Raw genomic sequence first — 23696 nt, 5'->3', positions numbered from 1 at the left:
TTCGTAAATTCATCAGTTAGTCTGGGCTCTGGTACACTCAGAGCAGAGCGCTCTGAAATCGGAGTAGATGGGTCATTCTACAGATTCGGTGACATTTCAGTATTGTCAGTGTCCCAAGATGTACTAGTGTTATAACTTGTCAGAACATTTATCAAACTACACTTAAATTACAACATTTCAAAGTTTTACATGTTTTTAATATGGAGTAGAGAATATGATTTTAAACAGAGATGAATTTCAATACTTATATGTTTGCTTTTCTTAGGAGTATTAAGAATTTCGCCTGTCCCTATTGACCATCATGCAAATGGCGTGACTCATTTTGAGTACACAGTGTTAAATAATAATGCTTTTTTTTTGTTAAATTAATTGTATATGCCCCCTTATTATGCATAATCCATTTTCTCAGCATAAGACATTTTATTTTCTGAGAAATTCAGGCTTTTACCCCTGTCCTTGTATTTCTTTCAACCCCGTAACGCAACAATACCCCCACTCACAATTAAATAATGGTTTGATCCTGTGGACATCATTTATGAGGAAGTGACATCATACAAGTCTTCAGAGAAGCCTGGTGTGACAAGTGGTAAGCTGCTCTCTCACTTTTTATAAATATTTCATGTTTTTTAAGCACATATGGGCTTTGTCAATCTCAGGTATTCAACTCTGTTGGGGGGATTCATAGTTAAGATTTTACCAAGAATTGTTTTTATAGCTATGAAGTATAACAATGTATTTTGTTGAATAAGGCCATGTGGCACACTGCTAGCTGCTAGCATCCCGAATTAGCAACAGATTAGCACAAAATCTTCAACCCTGTCACATTCAACCCCATCACATTTTTCAATGTTACGGGGTTGAATGGCTGTTACAGGGTTGAATAGCTGTTAAATCTTAGCAATATTTAATGTATATTGCTTAATACCAATCATATTTTCTTGTTGAATGTTTGTTGTTTACGGTTTTACAGTATCAACTAAAAGTACGAGGAATTTTTGAAAATAATAACTTTAAAAAAGTGACAATTAATTTGTTCTCTCTCCTATATACATTGACATATTTAGGAGTATTATCTGCAAGTTCATGTTCATTTTACTACATAGTGATTAAAAGGATACAATATTTAGTCTTGAAGAGTAAGCAGGTCATTGACTTGACCTTGACCTACAATTTCAGATTCAACAATGGAAAAAACAGCAGCAGAAAGGAAACACACATAGAGAGGAAGGTGAGGGATATCTGCGCGCCGGTGGTCAGGTAATTCTCCTGGACATGGGAAGGGAGCACCAGATGGTGTTGGTGCAACCCTAAAAAGAACCGCAGACAGGCTGATAAGTCAAGGATGTGACATCCCAAATGCTCATACTCTGTACAGGGTCTTAGAGGAGAACAACACTGCCATCAAGCTTTACTTCATTGAAGACGAGGCCATCGAAAGCCGTCCAAGGTATGCCAGCCAATTTGCCAGTAGTTCCATCCACAATGCGGATCCACCAAGTTGTTTGTGTGGCTGCAAGGCAAATTGCCTACCGTGATGTAAGCTGTATGTGCACAGTCCACAACAAGAAACTGGAATGCCAGTGTTTCAATACACAACATTTCACATTTACCCCTAAAGTTACATCAGTCGTGTCACAGAGGGAGGTTGATTGGGCAAATCCAGACATATGCGGGAAATGGTGCGTGGCCAAATATGATGACGATTTCTAGCCCGGAATAATTCTAGCCAAAGATGAATCCCATGTGCAGGTCAAATGCATGTGCTGTGCTGGACCAAATAGGTACTTCTGGCCACTTCTTGATGATATCCTGTGGTATCCATTTGAGGACATCTTGGAACACATTGATCCCCCTAAACCGGTGACTTCTAGGCACATGGAAATACAGAAGGAAGTGTGGGCTAGGCTCTCTCAGTAAAAATGGTGAACAAACTGTCGGCTTACCTATAGGTTATTAATGTTAAGATGTTTGCTTAATGTTCAAACATTCAAACAACACAGACATTCCTGCCATTACTCTGGATATTTCTATGAAATCAATGAAAATGTTGTAACTGTTGTTAGTTTATTAATGTGTTTTAATCTGTCTAGATTTCATCTTGATTGTTTAAACTTTAAAAGCTATGTTGACAGTAGTTTAAAATGTTAAAAAATGGCAACATGTGACCTATATAGGTTATCAATGTTAAGATGTTTGCTCAATGTTCAAACAGACTCCTGCCATTATCAGATGGATATTTTTATGAAATCAATGAAATGTTTTTACTGTTATTAGTTCATTAATGTGTTTTACTCTGTCTAGCTTTCATCTAGATTCTTTAGATTTTAAAAGCTATGTTGACAGTAGGTTTAAAAATGTTTAAAATGTTTAAAAAATGGCAACATGTTAGTGATCTCAAAAGATAAAACATATGACACGTGATGCTTTTCACTCAACCCTGTTACATGATTTTCAACCCTGTTGCGGTGCATTCATCCCTGTTACGAGATTATTTTTTTACATTTTTGTATTAAATACACAAAATATAACATCAATAGTGTTTTTATTGTGTGTATTAAATCAGGGTAAATAAGGCTATTTCAATTTTGTCAGGAATTACGCAGCATTCTTGCACATTTCTTGCGAAAATGTGGAGTTAGATTAGAAATTTCTTCATCGTAAACTGGAAAGGATGGTGCTGGTCAGTTTTTCTTGATTTTCTCTTTAATTACAATATGCCATTATTTACAAGGGACATCTAAACTGTGAGATTATGCCAGAAGCTGATCTCAAGCTTATTGGAAAAATGAATAGTTGAATAACAAAATGACTGTGACGGGGTTGAATTAAATTGGGACTTGTTTGAGAAAATAATACAGAATAATAACTTAATACTCTACATTGAGATGGGAAAAGGTATTTTCTATCAAGTACACACATTACTTTGTCACATCAAATAAAAAAAAGCTTAAGATTTTAATGTTCATTGTTTCATCCTCCTCAATCACAAAAGGCACCGAATCTGTAGAATGACCCAGATACGAAAGCACAAAGAATATACCACTTAGCTAAGAATGACGGGAATAATCAGTAAACGTTGGGTAGTTAGTTAGATAGCATATAGTTAATATACTGGCAAGTTCGATGTATTAGTAGCCAACTAACCTTAGGTAATCTAGCTAACTATCATACCATTACCGGTACATACTGCTGTAATGATATGCAATGTGGTTCATAGGGATAGCGTAGCTAACAAATTGTCAGCTAACATAACGTGTAAGGTAACTTATTTGAAAAGTCATTACTTTATTACATTGCTCAACATTTTAACATTTGTCATAATTCGTTAAAGCAATGAATTTGTATCCGCTCTTGGACTTTGGCTGCATATTTTCCGGCATTTTCTCCAAATCTGAAAACGATGTGAATCCACGCCCATTTCCCATCGAATTGCATTATGGGCCCTAAAATAACGGAAATAGTGTCCATTGTATAACGCACTTTTGTACATCCCGCTGTTCTGTACATTTGACCTTATTTTAGCGCCCCAAAAACGTAATACTTCCAGGTCAACTGTAATGAATACCATTGTAAAGCACAATTTCTCCCCTTTCCAGCAAAATCAATGACGAGACCTTCACGCTGCCCGTCTCTGCGTGATTGAAGAAAGCAATCCGCAGAGTCTTTTTAAAACTGGCGCAAAAGCTACTGCGTCATAGTGAAAAGGGGAGATATGTCTTGTGGGGAACTGGATTTTTTCACCCGATTTGTCCAATTTATCACCTCTAAAATGTAAATAAAACACTATAAAGAGTTTACATAATGTCTCATTACATACCTTTTTGAAGGTTTGTGCCTAATTTGAATAGGGTTTTTAGGGCAGCGCTAAATTTATCTTCACAATTAAACTGTGGGTGTCACGGTTTTTGAGAGTCATGATGGCTCGCAGTGATTATGCGAAAAATGTATTGAATTAACTATTGATGAACTCACGAGTAATTAACTTTACACTCACCATTGATCATTTCTTGTTTTTAATCTGTGAGAGAATCACTACACCGGGTGGAAAGAGGCTGTAAGGCACAGAATTAGTTGAATAATGCGTGCCGTACGTTATGTGGTGACATGTCACACTTTAATGTACAGCGTCAGCGGGATCAGTTTTTTCAACTTTTATCCAATACTATCGGACCATTACCATGTCAATCAATGCTGAATCGAAATTTTGTTCACACCCCGGATTTTGATGCCGTCCCATTAGTTTTCATTGCAGCCTCGTTTGAATGCTGCGGTTGCCCACATATGTACGGAACGGAGTTAGCTAACGTCAGTACGACATCCAGGAACTTTTGGCATACTAACTATATCCATACTATGACCAATAAGCATACTATATACTAAATGTACGTCACAAATGGTACGGTTAGTGCGGTTAGTATGAGTATTCGAACACAGCCATATGTATGTGTAGTAGGTAATGCTTAATTTGTACATTTGAAGGTGCCGGAACAAAAAGTGAGCCCGAGAGGAGGGTCTGACCTGGGGGCTCTGAGGTACCGGAACACATGCAGTATCATGGCTTTTGTGTACTGGCATAGAGCATAGGCGCTTGCAGAAGTTGCACACATGGGCAGTGGTGTAAAGTACTTTGGTAAAAATACTTGAAAGTACTACTTAAGTAGTTTTTGGGGGTATCTGTACTTTACTATTTATATTTTGGACTACTTTTACTTCACTACATTCGTAAAGAAAATAATGTACTTTTTACTAAATACTGTAATATATGGAGCTATTCGCCTTTAATGATAGTCCATAACGCCCTTGTGTTTAACAGCCAATCAGTATCACTCTTGAGGTTGACGGTCAAGGGGATATGTAAATGAGCGCTCTTGCAATTTGAAGTGTGCCTGCATGCACGGTGTTAATTCTTACCATGCTTCAGATATAAAGCTAAAAGTAATAGTACTTCAGTCTTCATTGTCTAGAGCACGACACATACAGTTTCCCTGACACCCAAAAGTACTCGTTACATTTCGAATGCTTAGCAGGACAGGAAAATGGTCCAATTCACGCACACATCAAGAGAACATCCCTGGTCATCTCTACTGCCTCTGATTTGGCGGACTCACTAAACACAAATGCTTCGTTTGTAAATAATGTCTGAGTGTTGGAGTGTTCCCCTGGCTATCCATAAAAAAATATCTGGTTTGCTTAATATGTAATTTACAATTATTTATACTTTTACTTTTGATACTTAAGTATATTTAAAACCAAATACTTTTAGACTTTTACTCAAGTAGTATTTTACTGGGTGACTTTTACTTGAGTCATTTTCTATGAAGGGATCTTTACTTTTACTCAAGTATAATAATTGGGTACTTTTTCCGCCACTGCATAGGTGGATTTTTTTTTGTAGCCTAGGGTCCAGGAAAAATGTGGCCTTTTATATATGCATTTGATGCAATTCTACATCAGTTTAGATAACTCGAAACTTTAGCAGAATATTTTTCAATACCTCACAGATGTTATTGCAGGTGTAGCAGAATGCTTGTGTTCCTAGCTCCAACAGTGCAGGAGTATCTAATAATTCACAACAATACACACAAATCTAAAAGTAAAAGAATGGAATTAAGAAATATATAAATATTAGGACGAGCAAAGTCGGAATGGCAATGACTAAAATACAGGAGAATATAATACAGTATATACATATGAAATGAGTAAAGCAGTATGTAAACATTATTAAAGTGACTAGTGTTCCATTATTAAAGTCACCAGTGATTCCATGTCTATGTACATGGGGCAGCAGCCTCTGTGTGCTCGATTTTATACAATGGGTGTGGCTGAAATAGCCAAATCCACAATTTGAAGGGGTGTCCACATACTTTTCTATATATAGTGTATTTACCATGTGTTGCATAACAGAGTAAAATAATTACTCTAAGGTGCAGGATTGAGTAACCGGGTGGTAGCCGGCTAGTGATGGCTATTTAACAGTCTGATGGCCTTGAGATCGAAGTCTCTCGGTCCCAGCTTTGATGCACCTGTACTGACCTCGCCTTCTGGATGGTAGAGGGGTGAACAGGCCGTGGCTCTGGTGGTTGATGTACTTGATGATCTTTTTGGCCTTCCTGTGACTTCGGAAGGGCAGGCAGTGTGCTCCCGGTGATGCGTTGGGCAGACCGCACCACCCTCTGGAGAGCCCTGCGGTTGCGGGCGGTGCAGTTCCCATACCAGGCGGTGATACAGCCCGACAGGATGCTCTCAATTGTGCATCTGTAAAAGTTTGTTAGGGTCTTAGGGGCCAAGCCACATTTTTTCAGCCACCTGAGGTTGACCACACTGTCTGTGTGGGTGGACCATTTCAGATTGTCAGTGATGTGTACGCCGAGGAACTTGAATCTTTACACGTTCTCCACTGCGGTCCCGTCAATGTGGATAGGGGCGTGCTCCCTCTGCTGTTTCTTGAAGTCCACGATCAGCTCCTTCGTTTTGTTGAGGGAGAGGTTATTTTCCTGGCACCACTCCGCCAGGGCCCTCACCTCCTCCCTGTAGGCTGTCTCGCCATTGTTGGTAATCAGGCCTACTACTGTTGTGTCATCTGCAAACTTGAGGATTGAGTTGGAGGCCTGCGTTGCCACACAGTCAAGGGTGAACAGGGAGTACAGGAGGGGGCTGAGCACGCACCCTTGTGGGGCTGCTGTGTTGAGGATCAGCGATGTGGAGGTGTTGTTTCCTACCTTCACCACCTGGGGGGCGGCCCGTCAGGAAGTCCAGGACCCAGTTGCACAGGGCGGAGTTCAGACCCAGGGCCCCGTGCTTAATAATGAGCTTGGAGGGTACTATGGTGTTGAAGGCTGAGCTATAGTCAATGAACAGCATTCTTACATAGGTATTCCTCTGATTGTACTGGCGCCGACGAAGATGGCGTCCTCGCGACTAGCTCTTAGGAAACTTTGCAGTATTTTGTTTTTTTATTTATTATTTTTTACATTATTAGCTCAGAAAGTGTTTTGTATCATTACATACAGCCGGGGAAAACTATTTGATATCAGAGCGGCGGTAACTCACCAGCATTAAGACCAGGAATACGACTTTCCCGAAGTAGATCCTTTGTTTGCTCTCCCCAGGGCAACTGAACTGATTCCAGCGGCTGACCCAAAACATCGCCGGTGGAGGAGAGGTACTCGGAGCGGCCTGCTGGTTCGACTTAGGAGGTGCGCACACCACCCACCGCTTCCAAGTATACTACTCGCTAATGTTCAGTCTTTGGTTAACAAGATCGACAAACTCCGGGCAAGGATTTCTTTCCAGAGAGACATCAAGGCCTGTAACATACTTTGTTTCACGGAAACATGGCTCTCTTGGGATACTCTGTCGAAATCGGTCCAGCCAGAGGGGTTCTCAGTTCATCGCGCAGACAGGAATAAATATCTCTCCGGGAAGCAGAAGGGCGGAGGTGTGTGTTTCATGATTAACGACTCATGGTGTAATTGTAGTAACATGTAGTAACATACAGGAACTCGAGTCCTTTTGTTCACCCGACCTAGAATATCTCACAATCAAATGCCGACCGTATTATCTCCCAAGATAATTTTCTTCGGTTATAGTCACGGCCGTGTATATCCCCCCTCAAGCCGATACCACGACAGCCCTCAAAGAACTTCACTGGACTTTATGCAAACTGGAAACCACATATCCTGAGACCGCATTTATTGTAGCCAGGGATTTTAACAAAGCAAATTTGAGGACTAGGCTGCCGAACTTCTATCAACATATCGATTGTTGTACTCGCGCTGCCAAAATCCTCGACCATTGCTATTCGAACTTCCGGGATGGTTATAAGGCCCTCCCCCGCCCTCCTTTCGGCAAATCTGACCACGACTCCATTTTGCTCCTCCCTTCCTATAGGCAGAAACTAAAACAGGAAATACCCGTGCTAAGGACTAGTCAATGCTGGTCTGACCAATCGGAATCCACGCGTCAAGATTGTTTTGATCACGCGGACTGGGATATGTTCCGATGTTGTGCCCACTGTGACTATTAAAACTTACCCTAACCAGAAACCGTGGATAGATGTCAGCATTCACGCCAATCTGAAAGCGCGAACCACCGCATTCAACCATGGCAAGGTGACTGGGAATATGGCAGAATACAAACAGTGTAGCTACTCACTCCACAAGGCAATTAAACTGGCAAAACATCAATATAGAGACAAAGTGGAGTCGCAATTCAATGGCTCAGACACGAGACGTATGTGGCAGGGTCTACAGACAATCACGGACTACAAAAGGAAAACCAGCCACGTCGCCGACACCGACGTCTCGCTTCCAGACAAGCTAAACACCTTCTTCGCCTGCTTTGAGGATAACACAGTGCCACTGACGAGGCCCACTACCAAGGACTGTGGCCTCTCCTTCTCCGTGGCCGAGGTGATTAAGACATTTAAGCATGTTAACCCCCGCAAGGCTGACAGCCCAGACAGCATCCCTAGCCGGGTCCTCAGAGCATGCACAGACCAGCTGGCTGGTGTGTTTACCAACATATTCAATCTCTCCCTTTCCCAGTCTGCTGTTCCCACATGCTTCAAGATGGCCACCATTGTTCCTGTACCCAAGAAAGCAAAGGTAACTGAACTAAATGACTATCATCCTGTAGCACTCACCTCTGTCATCATGAAGTGCTTTGAGAGACTAGTCAAGGATCATATCACCTCTACCTTACCTGTCACCCTAGACCCACTTCAATTTGCTTACCGCCCTAATAGATCCACAGACGATGCAATCGCCATCACACTGCACACTGCCCTATCCCATCTGGACAAGAGGAATACCTATGTAAGAATGCTGTTCATTGACTATAGCTCAGCATTCAACACCATAGTACCCTCCAAGCTCATCATCAAGCTCGAGGCCCTGGGTCTGAACCCCGCCCTGTGCAACTGGGTCCTGGACTTCCTGACGGGCCGCCCCCAGGAGGTGAAGGTAGGAAACAACATCTCCACTTCGCTGATCCTCAACACTGGGGCCCCACAAGGGTGCGTGCTCAGCCCCCTCCTGTACTCCCTGTTCACCCATGACTGCGTGGCCAAGCATGCCTCCAACTCAATCATCAAGTTTGCAGACGACACAACAGTAGTAGGCTTTATTACCAACAATGACGAGACCGCCTACAGGGAGGAGGTGAGGGCTCTGGGAGTGTGGTGCCAGGAAAATAACCTCTCACTCAATGTCAACAAAACAAAGGAGATGATCGTGGACTTCAGGAAACAGCAGAGGGTGCACCCCCCTATCCACATCAATGGGACCGCTGTGGAGAAGGTGGAAAGCTTCAAGTTCCTTGGCGTGCACATCACCGACAAACTGAAATGGTCCACCCACGCAGAGCCTCTTCATCCTCAACAGAGCCTCTTCAACCTCAGGAGGCTGAATAAATTCGGCTTGGCACCTAAAACCCTCACAAACTTTTACAGATGCACAATTGAGCGCATCCTGTCGGGCTGTATCACCACCTGGTATGGCAACTGCACTGCCCGCAACCGCAGGGCTCTCCAGAGGGTGGTGCGGTCTGCCGAACGGGGGCAAACTACCCGCCCTCCAAGACACATACAGCACCTGATGTCACAGGAAGGCCAAAAAGATCATCAAGGACATCAACCACCCGAGCCACTGCCTGTTCACCCCGCTATCATCCAGAAGGCGAGGTCAGTACAGGTGCATCAAAGCTGGGACCGAGAGAATGAAAAACAGCTTCTATCTCAAGGCCATCAGACTGTTAAATAGCCATCACTAGCACATTAGAGGCTGCTGCTGCCTATTGAAATCACTGGCCACTTTAAGAAATGGAACACTAGTCACTTTAATAATGTTTAAAGCAGGGGTGTCAAACGTACGGCCCGCGGGCCGGATCAGGCCCGCAAACGGGTTTAATCCGGCCCGCGAGATGATTTTGAGAAAAAAATTAATATATATATATATATTTTGTAAAGTATAAAAATGCGCTGCAATTTTTCAATAAAATAAACTGCTGTTCCAATTGCGTCCACTGGATGGCGCAATAGCAATTGTGTTAAGCAAGCAAACTGTTTATACCGGAGCAGAGCAAGTAGGTCAAGCACGTGCAGCCAATGAGCTACTTTGTTTTGCCCGCGATATTTATTATGGCTTCTACTTTTAACATTATTTGCTTTGGCACCCTCATTGCCCCAATATGTCTCTGTCAAAAAAGAGAAAAGTGGACGCAGAGTGCAGTGTTCCAAGAAAAATGGTCATCCTATTTATTCACGGAATTGAATGGGAAAGCTGTATGTTTGGTGTGTTCAGAGCATGTTGCAGTGCTGAAAGAATATAACCTTCGCCGCCACTATGTGAGTCTTCATGCCGACAAATATGACAACTTTCAAGGACAGCGGAGATGAGAGAAGGTGAATGAACTGTTGGCGGGTCTGAAGAAACAGCAGTCTGTGTTTACTCACAGCCGAGACATCAGTGACGCTGCAGTGAAAGCTAGCTACCTCATTGCTAATGAAATCGCAGTGGCTTCAAAACCATTTAGTGAGGGTGAATTTGTAAAAACATGCATGATGAAGGCAGCGGAGATTGTGTGCCCTGAAAAGCGGCAGGTTTTTGCAAATATCAGCCTGACAAGAAACACAGTTGCAGACAGGATTTCCGATCTTTCAGTGGATTTGGACAGCCAGTTGAAGCAAAAAGTAAAGTCATTTATTGCGTTTTCGGGTTGCAATTGATGAAAGCACGGACATTACAGATGTTGCACAACTGGCCATTTTCATCCGCGGAGTTGATGACACATTGACCGTCACCGAGGAGTTCGTGGAGTTGGTGCCGATGACAGATACAACGACAGCAGCTGATATTTTTACCGCACTCGTCGGGCGCGCTGGACAGGGTCGGAGTGGACTGGTCCCGCGCTGTCAGCCTGGCTACAGATGGTGCGCCCTCAATGATCGGGAAAAAAGCAGGCGTTGTGACAAAGTTCAGAGAGAAAGTGCAATCTGCAAATGGAGGACGTGATTTTTTGACTTTTCACTGTATTTTGCACCAGGAGGCTTTGTGTTGCAAGTCATTAAAGATGGATAACGTCATGAAGTTGGTCATCCAAACTGTTAATTTCATCCGATCCAGAAGCCTGAATCACCGTCAGTTTGACAGCCTTCTCAGAGAGAAAGACCACATCTATGGCCTGCCATACCACACTGAGGTAAGATGGTTAAGCCGAGGTGCTGTGCTGAGGCGTTTCTTTGATTTACGAGAAGAAATTGAACAGTTCATGGAAGAAAAGGGCAAACCAGTGTTAGAATTTCATTCCGCAGAATGGATGCAGGACCTTGCATTTATGGTGGATGTTACAGAGCACCTGAATAACTTGAACAAACAGCTGCAAGGGCGCAACAAAGTTGTCACGCAGTATTATGACAGCATACGTTCTTTCAAGTTGAAGCTGTTATTGTGGGAGACGCAACTTGCCGGTGGTGATGCAGCTCACTTCCCCTGTCTGAAAAAATGTGTGCGCGACCCAACATGTGGCAGACATGAAGCGGTTCAAAGATAAAATAACGGGACTGTTACGGGAGTTTGAGCAACGCTTTCAGATGTATGTTTATGTTTTTATGTTGATGTGCTATTGTTTTTAATTGATTTTATTTGTATATTTAACCTATTCTTGACTCTGTGGTTCTTGCGCTTGTTTGGGAACAGGATTTCATTATTTTTATCTACATTTCTGCCTGAGAAATGACACCCTGATATAGTTCTGTGATCTGTGAAACAGTTCTGTTAATCACTGAGGCATTGTGTGTTTGTGTGTTCTTTTTTCTTTAGAATTTTCAAATAAACTTGACGTGTTTTATGATTAATAGTGATGTTGTGCTTGTACTATTTTGGACACACTGTCCTCAGGCTCCAGCTTTATGTTGTATGTTGATCGTATTAAAACAAAGAAAACAATCTGAAGTTGTTGTTTTTAAGTTATATATACCATGATTTTTCCGGTCCGGCCCACTTGGGAATAGATTTTCCTCCATGTGGCCCCTGAGCTAAAATGAGTTTGACACCCCTGGTTTAAAGTCACTTTAATAATGTTTACATATCTTGCACTACTCATCTCATATGTATTTACTGCATTCTATTCTATAATATTCTACTGTATCTTAGTCCATGCCGCTGTATCATTGCTTGTGCTTCTAGCTCCGACAGTGCAGTAATATCTAACAAGTAATATCTAACAATTTCACAACATATACCTAATACACACAAAACTAGTAAGGAATGGAATTTAAGAAAATATACAGTGAGGGAAAAAAGTATTTAATCCCCTGCTGATTTTGTAAATTTGCCCACTGACAAAGAAATGATCAGTCTATAATTTTAATGGTAGGTTTATTTGAACGGTGAAAGTTAGAATAACAACAACAAAATCCAGAAAAACGCATGTAAAAAATGTTATAAATTGATTTGCATTTTAATGAGGGAAATACGTTTTTGACCCCTCTGCAAAACATGACTTAGTACTTGGTGGCAAAACCCTTGTTGGCATTCACAGAGGTCAGACGTTTCTTGTAGTTGGCCACCAGGTTTGCACACATCTCAGGAGGGATTTTGTCCCACTCCTCTTTGCAGATCTTCTCCAAGTCATTAAGGTTTCGAGGCTGACGTTTGGCAACTCGAACCTTCAGCTCCCTCCACAGATTTTCTATGGGATTAGGCCTGTTCGTTCAGCACTTTCAAAATGGACACCGACAGAAATTCAGATGTTAGTTCAGATAAATTCAGCAAGATGTTGAGGCCTTAACTTTACTCTTCTTTGTCACCACAGAGAGAGAGAGAGAGAGAGAGAGAGAGAGAGAGAGAGAGAGAGAGAGAGAGAGAGAGAGAGAGAGAGAGAGAGAGAGAGAGAGAGAGAGAGAGAGAGAGAGAGAGAGAGAGAGAGAGAGAGAGAGAGAGAGAGCGAGAGAGAGACGCGGTTAGCCTACCATTTGAAGTATTTTATTAGGCCTATGCGGTCTAAAAAGGAAGGAAAATACAATCATGAGGATCCACTTTTATAGACAATATACCGACAATACCCTCACAATATCAACTGGAATTACATGGGTCCATTACTGAACTTTTTGTTGAAAACAAATATTTGAATGGGAAGAGACTGTCACTGGCAAACATGGTTACAGACCCAACAACATCATGTAGTATACCCTCTGAAGAAAAGCACATGAGCAAATTTTTGCAACAGCATACAAGACATTTTTGGACTCACCTTTGTTGTGCTGTGCTCACTTGAACAGGAAGGTGGCGCAGCGGTCCTTCTTGTGGGCAAATTTTGTCATCAAATGTGCTTTCAAGACAACTGGGAACTCTGAAAAAACTAGTTTGAATCATGACGTCAGTGATCTTCAGGTCAGAGCTCTAGCAAGAGGCCCGAGTTCCCGGCTTGGAATTCTGAGTTGGATGACTGTTCAAAACGTATTTTCCCAGTCTGAGCTCGTTCTTTTCCGAGTTCCCAGTTGTCTTGAACTCCCAGTTCTGAGTTTCCAGTTATTTTGAACCCGGCAGAAGTCATGCTGGATTGACAACCTTTTCTGGCCCATGGTGTTGCGAGGGAATGTTTACCCTTTTAAGCTTGGAAAATAGACCATTTCAGCCAGATGTTTTAAATCCTTAAACCCAGACTTGGACCACACACCCTCTCCACTGAATAGCAGGCAGGGGAATCAAAATAGTGATTGCTTTGCAACGCTTGCAGTTAGCCACTGATTCATTCCAAACCACTCATTGTTGAATTTACGATTTACGACCTGTTGTGTAATGTTTATGTGCAATGGCCGATGAGCACCGATGCCTTTTATCTATAATTTATCTTCATATGACCAGGATTGAAAAGGATTTCCCAGTAGATTGTGATTGATGATGATGACTGCTTGTCTAGCTTGCTAGCTAAGATTTTGAAAGTAACATGATCAGTCCAATTAAAGCTACGGTAGATGATATAACGTGATTTGACGTCATTTTATCTGTGGCCAATGACCTTGAGGCTTCATGGATGGGCACTTCTAATGTACAGTGCATTCGGAAAGTATTCAGTCCCCTTGACTTTTTCCACATTTTGTTACGTTACAGCCTAAAATTGATTAAATATTTTTTTTCTTTCATCAATCTACACACAATACCCCATAATGACAAAGCAAAAACAGGTTTCTATAAATTTTTGTTATTGGGAATGACGCTACAAGCTTGGCACACCTGTATTTGGGGAGTTTCTCCAATTCTTCTCTGCAGATCCTCTCAAGCTCTGTCAGGTTGGATGGAGACCGTCGCTGCACAGCTATTTTCAGGTCTCTCTAGAGATGTTTGATCGGGTTCAAGTCCGGCCTCTGGCTGGGCCACTCAAGGACATTCAGATACTTGTCCCGAAGCCACTCCTGCATTGTCTTGGCTGTGTGCTTAGGGTTGTTGTCCTGTTGGAAGGTGAACCTTCGCCCCAGTCTGAGGACCTGAGTGCTCTGGAGCAGGTTTTCATCTAGGATCTCTCTGTACTTTGCTCCATTCATCTTTCCCTCGATCCTGACTAATCTCCCAGTCCCTGCCACTGAAAAACATCCCCACAGCATGATGCTGCCACCACCATGCTTCACCGTAGGGATAGTGCAAGGTTTCCTCCAGATGTGACGCTTGGCATTCAGGCCAAAGAGTTCGATCTTGGTTTCATCAGACCAGAGAATCTTGTTTCTCATGGTCTGAGAGTCCTTTAGGTGCCTTTTGGCAAACTTCAAGCTGGCTGTTATGTGCCTTTTACTGAGGAGTGGCTTCCGTCTGGCCACTCTACCATAAAGGCCTGATTGGTGGAGTGCTGCAGTGATGGTTGTCCTTCTGGAAGGTTCTCCTATCTCCACAGAGGAACTCTGGAGCTCTGTCAGAGTGACCATCGGGATCTTGGTTACCTCCCTGACCAAGGCACTTCTCCCCCGATTGCTCAGTCTTGGTGGTTCCAAACTTCTTCCATTTAAATATGATGGAGGCCACTGTGTTCTTAGGGACCTTCAATACAGCAGAAATGTTTTGGTACCCTTCCCCAGATCTGTGCCTCGACACAATCCTGTCTCAGAGCTCTACGGACAATTCCTTCGACCTCATGGCTTAGTTTTTGCTCTGACATGCACTGTCAACTGTGGGACCTTATATAGATTACCAAAACATTTACCAAATCATGTCCAATCAATTGAATTCACCACAAGAATTCAATCAAGTTGTGAAAACATCTCAAGGATGATCAATGGAAACAGGATGCACTTGAGCTCAATTTCGAGTCTCATAGCAAATGGTCTGAATACTTATGGAAATAAGGTATTTCCATTTCTTTTAAATAAAAATTAGCAAACATTTCTAAAAACCTTTTTTCGCTTTGTCATTATGGGGTATTGTGTGTAGATTGATGAGGATTTTTATTTATTTAATACATTTTAAAATAAGGCTGTAACGTAACAAAATGTGGAAAAAGGGAAGGGGTCTGAATACTTTCCCAATGCACTGTAAATCTATGGCAGCACCCAAGGGGGCTTGAACTGCTTAGCTCTCCCTGTAAATTCTGCAGTGATATAGTGTCCCCATGAGTGACAGAACACTGAGCCAATCACGGCACAACTAGAGAAGATTAACAACGCCTACGCTCTGTATATTCCGCTGGCTGCCCCTCCACCACAGAAAGCACTGAGCTAGGCTGAAACACCTGCATTTTGGAGCTGCCTTACTCAAGAAAGAGACCATGTTCGTGTGCGGCTTTATTAACTCAATATTTTTTTTGGGGGGGGGGCTAAACATGTGGAGCTCAAAATAGGCTCTGCCCTGAATGACGGGTCGCCATTGGTTCTGTGAGAGATACAGGCACGCTTCTCTCTCTCACCACAGCTATGACCTATAGGCTACGATGTTGCGCAAACCATAAACCCTGGCCGGCCCAACATTTAATACATTCGTAGAATATCAGGAACGTTTTCACATTACGTTTTTTAGGGGGCAGCCAGGATGATTACAGAGGAGTCAACTTGAATTAACTCGGATTGCTTTTATTAGAATTGTTACATTGCAAACAGTGAAAATTATTGTTCATGTCACGAGAGGTACCAGGTATCGGATACTGGCAAATGTGTTCTGGAACAAACAGTCCAAAACTGAGAGGTGCCGGATTCTGTTCCGGCAGGATCCAGCTCAAATTAAGCACTGTGTAGGTGCACGGCGCACCGGTTTGTATCAAGAACTGCAACACTTCTGGGTTTTTCATGCTCAACAGTTTCCCGTGTATATCAAGAATGGTCCATCACCCAAAGGACATTCAGACAACTTGACACAAGGAAGTATTGGAGTCAACATGGGCCAGCATCCCTGTGGAACACTTTCGACACCTTGTAGAGTTCATGCCCCGATGAATTGAGGCTGTTCGGGTTAGATGCAATAGCACAGTTGTATTGCGCTTAGTTGAGGCTTTTGTATGTTGTTCAAGAATCGTTTAAGGCAGGGTTTCCTTTTCTTGTTTTATGCCCTAGCACTACACAGCTGATTCAAATAACCAACTCATCATCAAGCTTTGATTATTATAATGATCGTTTTGCCGGAAATCTCAATTTCTAACATGTAATCACGAAGCTGATTATGTGAGATTTTACTTCTAGGTTAACAGAGATTAATAAACGCCCAATGATCTTAGTTCAACTGTCATACATCATTGGTCTTACCCAATCAGAACCCCAAATATAAGCTTGTTTTACCCCATTGTCATAGATAAATTGACATTCAGTTGGTGTATGTTTTTTCAAAATAGAATTCAAAAAAATCTATTGAATAAGTAAACCTACTCATTATTGGACTGTTCTACTATTGACTGACTATATGCTATCTTCTTCCAGATATCCTTCATGTTGGGACATACCAGTCAGTGATGGGGCAGAAACATACCCTGTGACATGGCTTGTACAAGACAATCTGCTTTAAAGTACATTCAAAATGGAAGGAGACTTCTCATTGAAAGGCTCCAGAATCTGTCCCTGATTGTGGAAAACCTGTTCCAGCGCAAAGTTCTTCACAAGGAGGAAGTCAGTAAAATTCAGGCAGAAGTTGACCGTTTTGACCAAACCAGAAAAATATTGGACTCGGTCACAGCCAAAGGAGAAGCTGCATGCTACGAGTTACTGATGATTCTAGACATCACAAGGAAGAGGACCTTAGACAACGCTTACTTACAGCAATGGATAAGCTGCTTCCCCTTCAAGGAAGACCCAGAGATGACAGATTACCTTGTTGGCAAGTGATATATTATATTATACAATTAGTATACAGTATATAGTATACAATTGGCTGGGCAGAAAATAGCAGACATGAGTTGAAATTAGTTTTCTTTCAATCTTTAACTTTTTTGGTGTTTTATTTAGCTTACTGTGTGCATCGGGTGGACAGGGTTTCTGTTGGCACAGTGCATTTACTCTCTTTTCTCTTTTATACCCTTATTTCAGGTTCAAACCCCTGTCACAGATATCAGACACAGCTGAAATGTAAAGCTCGAAAGATCACAGAGGGTACATGGAAACAAAGCTGTAGTCTCCTACCAGAGAGATGTAGAAATGAGATGACTTTCTCTTACACTCCTCTTGTGTTAGATACAGACGTGCATTCATCTCTCTCTAAAATCAAAATGAAGAGCAAAAGATGCAAGAAAACTCGCCTTAAAAAGCTAAAGAGCTTCATCCCCATGGCCAAACAGGAAACATCCCCGGCTGACCTGCTTAAAACACCCGATAGAAGGATCCTCTTAGTTGGAAAACCTGGAATTGGAAAGACAACAGTCGCCCATCAAATGTTGAACCTCTGGGCAGAGAAAGATCACAGAGAACTAGATTACATGTTTTATTTTGATGTGAGAGACATTTCACCCAGCACAAATCCCATGAGACTGGAGGACCTTCTCTTTGACATGTACAGTGAGCCAGAAGAAAGTAGAGAAGACGTGTTACAGGATATTAAGAAGAACTCTGAAAACGTTGTCATCATTTTTGATGGAATCACAGACCTCTCCTCTCATTCAGTAATAAAGAAACTTGTGGACAAGGACCTCCTCCCTGATGCGAAGATTGTGATCACATGTAGACCAGAGGTTCCATCAGAAGACTTCCTGACAGACTGGCCCTCGTTCAGAGCCGAGGTGAAAGGGTTCAGTAATGAGTCCATCCAGGCTTTCTTAACGAAGATGCTGAGTGCTGAGCCTAACCCTAACCCAAACCATGACTCCTTGAGCAGTGTGTTAAACAACCTAGAGTTGTTCAGTCTGTGCCATGTCCCGATGTATGCATTGATGGTGGTTGCCTGCATTCATTATTATACCCCAGATGCTTCTAAGCAGCCATGGCCTACAACTAAGATGTACATCAACATCCTCCGTTACTGCATCCTAAAACACAGTGGCAAACAACTGAAGGATCTCGACAAGTGTCTCGTAGAAAACAGAGAAAAAATATTGTCTTTAGCAGAAATTGCTTTTGATGCAACACAGCAAAAAACGATGAACTTGACAGCACTGAGCTGCGAAGTAAGCAGTGTCCAGTTTGCTTTCTTGGGTGCGCTTATGATTATGGTCGAGCCCACAGCATCAGACACTTACTCTGCATTTCTCCATTACACAATGCAGGAGTTCTTTGGTGCCCTTTGGCTCTTACAGAATCCAGGCAAAATCAGAGAGGTTCTACAGAAGTGCCAGACTGAAGAATGGAAACACACAAAACACGTGGTTCCTTTCTTGTGTGGGCTTCTGAATGAGAGGAATATTCGATTGGTAAATGGTCTAGTTCCAGCTCAACAGATCAAGAAGACGTCAGATTGGTTCTTCAAGGAAGTGGTGAACACATTTCTTCCACTTCAAACAAACCACGATCATGCAGAAGGTGGGGCTCCTGAGTTTGAGATAGATCTTCTGTTTTTATGTCAGTGCTTATATGAATCTCAGTCCACTGAGGCCTGTCTGCTTCTTCTGGACAAACTGGACTACAATCTACACCTGGATGAAGAACATCTTGATCCTCGCCAGTGCTGTGCAGTCTCCTATGTGATCAGTCAGTCTGCAGAGAGAAAGGTTGGCTTGGACCTGAACAGCTGTACTGTGTCAGACCACCAAGGACTAAGGCTGATACTGGGCTCTCTGAAGAATGTCCGATATCTTGGGTAATATTTGTGTTATATATTTGTGTAATTTCGTTTTCTAATGCACCAATTTATTTCCAATTAACTAGTCAAATAAATAACATTGGGATAAGGCAAACCTTATCCAAAACGTTCTAAATGTTTCTATTGTATTCTCTTTCATTCAGATACTGAGTTATAAGCACTTCTGTTTCATGCTACTTTGAAACTTGACAAATTTAATTATAATATACAGTGAGGGAAAAAAGTATTTGATCCCCTGGTGATTTTGTACGTTTGCCCACTGACAAAGAAATGATCAGTCTATAATTTTAATGGTAGGTTTATTTGAACAGTGAGAGACAGAATAACAACCAAAAAATCCAGAAAAACGCATGTCAAAAATGTTATAAATTGATTTGCATTTTAATGAGGGAAATAAGTATTTCTCAATAACCCCTCTCAATCAGAAAGATTTCTGGCTCCCAGGTGTCTTTTATACAGGTAACGAGCTGAGATCAGGAGCACACTCTTAAAGGGAGTGCTCCTAATCTCAGTTTGTTACCTGTATAAAAGACACCTGTCCACAGAAGCAATCAATCAATCAGATTCCAAACTCTCCACCATGGCCAAGACCAAAGAGCTCTCCAAGGATGTCAGGGACAAGATTGTAGACCTACACAATGCTGGAATGGGCTACAAGACCATCGGCAAGCAGCTTGGTGAGAAGGTGACAGTTGGTGCGATTATTCGCAAATGGTAGAAACACAAAAGCACTGTCAATCTCCCTCGGCCTGGGGCTCCATGCAAAATCTCACCTCGTGGAGTTGCAATGATCATGAGAACGGTGAGGAATCAGCCCAGAACTACACGGGAGGAACTTGTGAATGATCTCAAGGCAGCTGGGACCATAGTCACCAAGAAAACAATTGGTAACACACTACGCCGTGAAGGACTGAAATCCTGCAGCGCCCGCAAGGTCCCCTACTCAAGAAAGCACATATACATGCCCGTCTGAAGTTTGCCAATGAACATCTGAATGATTCCGAGGACAACTGGGTGAAAGTGTTGTGGTCAGATGAGACCAAAATGGAGCTCTTTGGCATTAACTCAACTCGCCGTGTTTGGACGAGGAGGAATGCTGCCTATGACCCCAAGAACACCATCCCCACCGTCAAACATGGAGGTGGAAACATTATGCTTTGGGGGTGTTTTTCTGCTAAGGGGACAGGACAACTTCACAGCATCTAAGGGGCGATGGACGGGGCCATGTACCGTCAAATCTTGGGTGAGAACCTCCTTCCCTCAGCCAGGGCATTGAAAATGGGTCGTGGATGTGTATTCCAGCATGACAATGACCAAAATCACACGGCCAAGGCAACAAAGGAGTGCCTCAAGGAGAAGCACATTAAGGTCCTGGAGTGGCCTAGCCAGTCTCCAGACCTTAATCCCATAGAAAATATGTGGAGGGAGCTGAAGTTTCAAGTTGCCAAACGTCAGCCTCGAAACCTTAATGACTTGGAGAATATTTGCAAAGAGGAGTGGGACAAAATCCCTCCTGAGATGTGTGCAAACCTGGTGGCCAACTACAAGAAACATCTGACCTCTGTGATTGCCAATAAGGGTTTTGCCACCAAGTACTAAGTCATGTTTTGCAGAGGGGTCAAATACTTATTTCCCTCATTAAAATGCAAATCAATTCATAACATTTTTGACATGCGTTTTTCTGGATAATTTTTTTGTTATTCTGTCTCTCACTGTTCAAATAAACCTACCATTAAAATTATAGACTGATCATTTCTTTGTCAGTGGGCAAACGTACAAAATCAGCAGGGGATGAAATACTTTTTTCCCTCACTGTACTATTTCAAAACCCTTTTCTGATCATAGATCTGACCCCTCAATGCTGTGTCAACTCTGGACAACTTTGCTGCGCAGTGAGGCAGACATTGACTTCACCAGCTTACTTGGTCTTTGTGGAAATGAGTTGCACCTTCCAGTCCTCGGTGAAATACGAATGTTTGAGAGAGCAGAAGAAGTGATGAAGCAGAGCCTAGAGAGGGTTAACCTCTGTCTACACTGGGATCGGAGAACTCTTCTCAGTGAAGCTCTCAGCAAGACCATTTTAAAGTGTTTAACACATATCAACAAACTCAGGTCAGTGTTTCCACAGCCAATATATATTTATTACATGTCTTTGTGACTATTAATTCATTTAAGTCAATTAAGAACATAGGTTGTCAATGTAAACAAGAACAATATCAAGAGGCTAAGGCCTAGACAAAGAAGACACTGCAACAATACAACAAGATAGACACATGGCAACAGTATTTAGCCTCCAAAAGAGGCAGTCACTTTCTCCCTGTATTTACAGTATCTAAATGTAGACTTTCTTATGCATTATGGTTCACAGTTTTACCCCACTACAAGATCAGAGAGGATCCCCTGAAAAACTGGAGAAAGAAGAGAAAGCAGTCCTACTAGATTTGTGTCTACAAGCAGCACTATATCACAGAGAAACGTTCCAGGGAGCTGTGAACACACTGCTGTCACTGTTCTCTGTGTATCAAACTGAGAGATATGACATCCTGCTGGATCTGTACTCGCATGTGAAGTACAATAGGAAACAAGCAGGCAGGGGTATCCTTCCATCATTGAGGCCACTTTACCAGCCAGCTCCAGCAGTCTGGTTCATAGACCTCTCAGAGAGAAAGGCCTCCCTCCTCCTAGAAGTGCTGAAACTCCAACCTGAGAAAAAATCCATTGAGCTGAAAGGCTGGTCAGATGAAGAGAGTGAAGTGAGGAGTTTCCTTCAGTGTCTGCCTTACATCTCACAGCTCAGGTGAGTTGGATCAGTACAGTTCAGGGATTGTAGTTGTCTATCCCTGTATTTCCCTTTAGAGCGGTTTGTTTGTAGCTTTCTGCATTAGCCTAATAGGCTAAGTATACACATACTGTTTTGAAAAGATGCAATCTTACTTTGTAGTCTACGGAACAATTGAAGTGGATGATGAGTGTTGAAAGATAGTTGTACTTTATCTACCATAATGTAACCATTAGAAATTCATATCATCCCTCCAACACTTTATTCATCTCTTTAATGTTAAACTGTTTGTGCAGGTTTGCTGCACCACAGTATCAGATAGGATCCCCTGAAGAGTGGCGAAAGCGAGAGAAGACATTCCTACTGAATCTGTGTCTTCAAGCAGCCCTCCATGAGAGAGAAACCTTACAAACAACTGTAGAGAAAGTGTGGTCACTGTCTGACATTTATTGCGAACGGAAATGGGATCTCCTGCTGGATCTGTACTTGTATGTGAAGGACTATGAGACTCAAACAGGCAGGAGTGTCCTTCCAGCATTACAGACAGTTTACAAGTCAGCTCCAGCAGTCTGGTCCATAGACCTCTCAGAGAGAAAGGCTTCTCTCCTCCTAGAAGTGCTGAAACTCCAACCAGAGAAGAAATCAGTAGAGCTGAAAGGCTGGTCAGACGAAGAGAGTGAAGTGAGGAGTTTCCTTCAGTGTCTGCCCTACATCTCACAGCTGAGGTGAGTTGGATCAGGACAGTTGAAGGATTGTTTGTCCCTGTATTTCCCTTTTTAAAAGGAAGTTTGTTCATAACAATCTAATATGCTAAACGTACACATTCAATTTTGAAAAGATGCAATCTTACTTTGTGGTCATGATAATAAGGAACGACTGAAGTGGACGATGAGTTTAGAAAGATAGTCATTTTATTTTAACTGCCATTATGTGACCATCAGAAATGCATACTGTATCTCACATATTCATCTATTTGTTGTTAAACTTTTCATGCAGTTTTACTTCACCACAGTATCAAAGAAGATCCCCTGAAGAGTGGAGAAAGCGAGAGAAGATATTCCTACTGAATCTGTGTCTTCAAGTAGCCCTCCATGAGAGAGAAACCTTACAAACAACTGTAGAGAAAGTGTTTTCACTGTCTAAAGTATATCGCTATCAGAAATGTGATTTCCTGCTGGATCTGTACTCACATGTGAAGGACTATGAGACTCAAACAGGCAGGAGTGTCTTTCCAGCATTACAGACAGTTTACCAGTCAGCTCCTGTAATCTGGTCCATAGACCTCAGAACGAGAAAGGCCTCTCTCCTCCTAGAAGTGCTGAAACTCCAACCAGAGAAGAAACCAGTAGAGCTGAAAGGCTGGTCAGATGAAGAGAGTGAAGTGAGGAGTTTCCTTCAGTGTCTGTCCTACATCTCATGGCTCAGGTGAGTTGGATCAGTACAGTTCAGGGATTGTAGTTGTCTGTCCCTGTATTTCCCTTTAGAGAGGTTTGTTTGTAGCTTTCTGCATTAGCCTAATAGGCTAAGTATACACATACTGTTTTGAAAAGATGCAATCTTATTTTGTAGTCTACGGAACAATTGAAGTGGATGATGAGTGTTGAAAGATAGTTGTACTTTATCTACCATAATGTAACCATTAGAAATTCATATCATCCCTCCAACACTTTATTCATCTCTTTAATGTTAAACTGTTTGTGCAGGTTTGCTCCACAACAGGA

General features: G+C 42.2%; 1 protein-coding gene across 1 annotated transcript; it reads left to right on the top strand.

Annotated features, from left to right (window-relative positions):
* Positions 1-17513: 17513 nt before the first annotated feature.
* Positions 17514-22699, top strand: LOC123484252 (protein NLRC5-like). Its single transcript, XM_045214374.1, has 5 exons — positions 17514-19193; positions 21042-21308; positions 21565-21993; positions 22272-22463; positions 22696-22699. Exons 1-5 carry the CDS (start codon positions 17608-17610, stop codon positions 22697-22699), a joined length of 2478 nt encoding a protein of 825 aa, XP_045070309.1. The 5' UTR covers positions 17514-17607.
* The last annotated feature ends 997 nt before the right edge of the window (positions 22700-23696 follow it).

This window comes from Coregonus clupeaformis, unplaced genomic scaffold, assembly GCF_020615455.1.
Source record: "Coregonus clupeaformis isolate EN_2021a unplaced genomic scaffold, ASM2061545v1 scaf0246, whole genome shotgun sequence".
Lineage (NCBI taxonomy): Eukaryota > Metazoa > Chordata > Actinopteri > Salmoniformes > Salmonidae > Coregonus > Coregonus clupeaformis.
This window is presented reverse-complemented; position numbering and strand designations above follow the sequence as displayed.

Excerpts from the sequence above, each read along its gene's own strand:
- LOC123484252 (XM_045214374.1), top strand. The coding sequence starts at position 17,608 with ATGACTTTCTCTTACACTCCTCTTGTGTTAGATACAGACGTGCATTCA. Across the intron at positions 19,194-21,041 it reads AAGAATGTCCGATATCTTGG|ATCTGACCCCTCAATGCTGT; the intron begins GTAATATTTGTG and ends TTCTGATCATAG. Across the intron at positions 21,994-22,271 it reads CCTTACATCTCACAGCTCAG|GTTTGCTGCACCACAGTATC; the intron begins GTGAGTTGGATC and ends CTGTTTGTGCAG.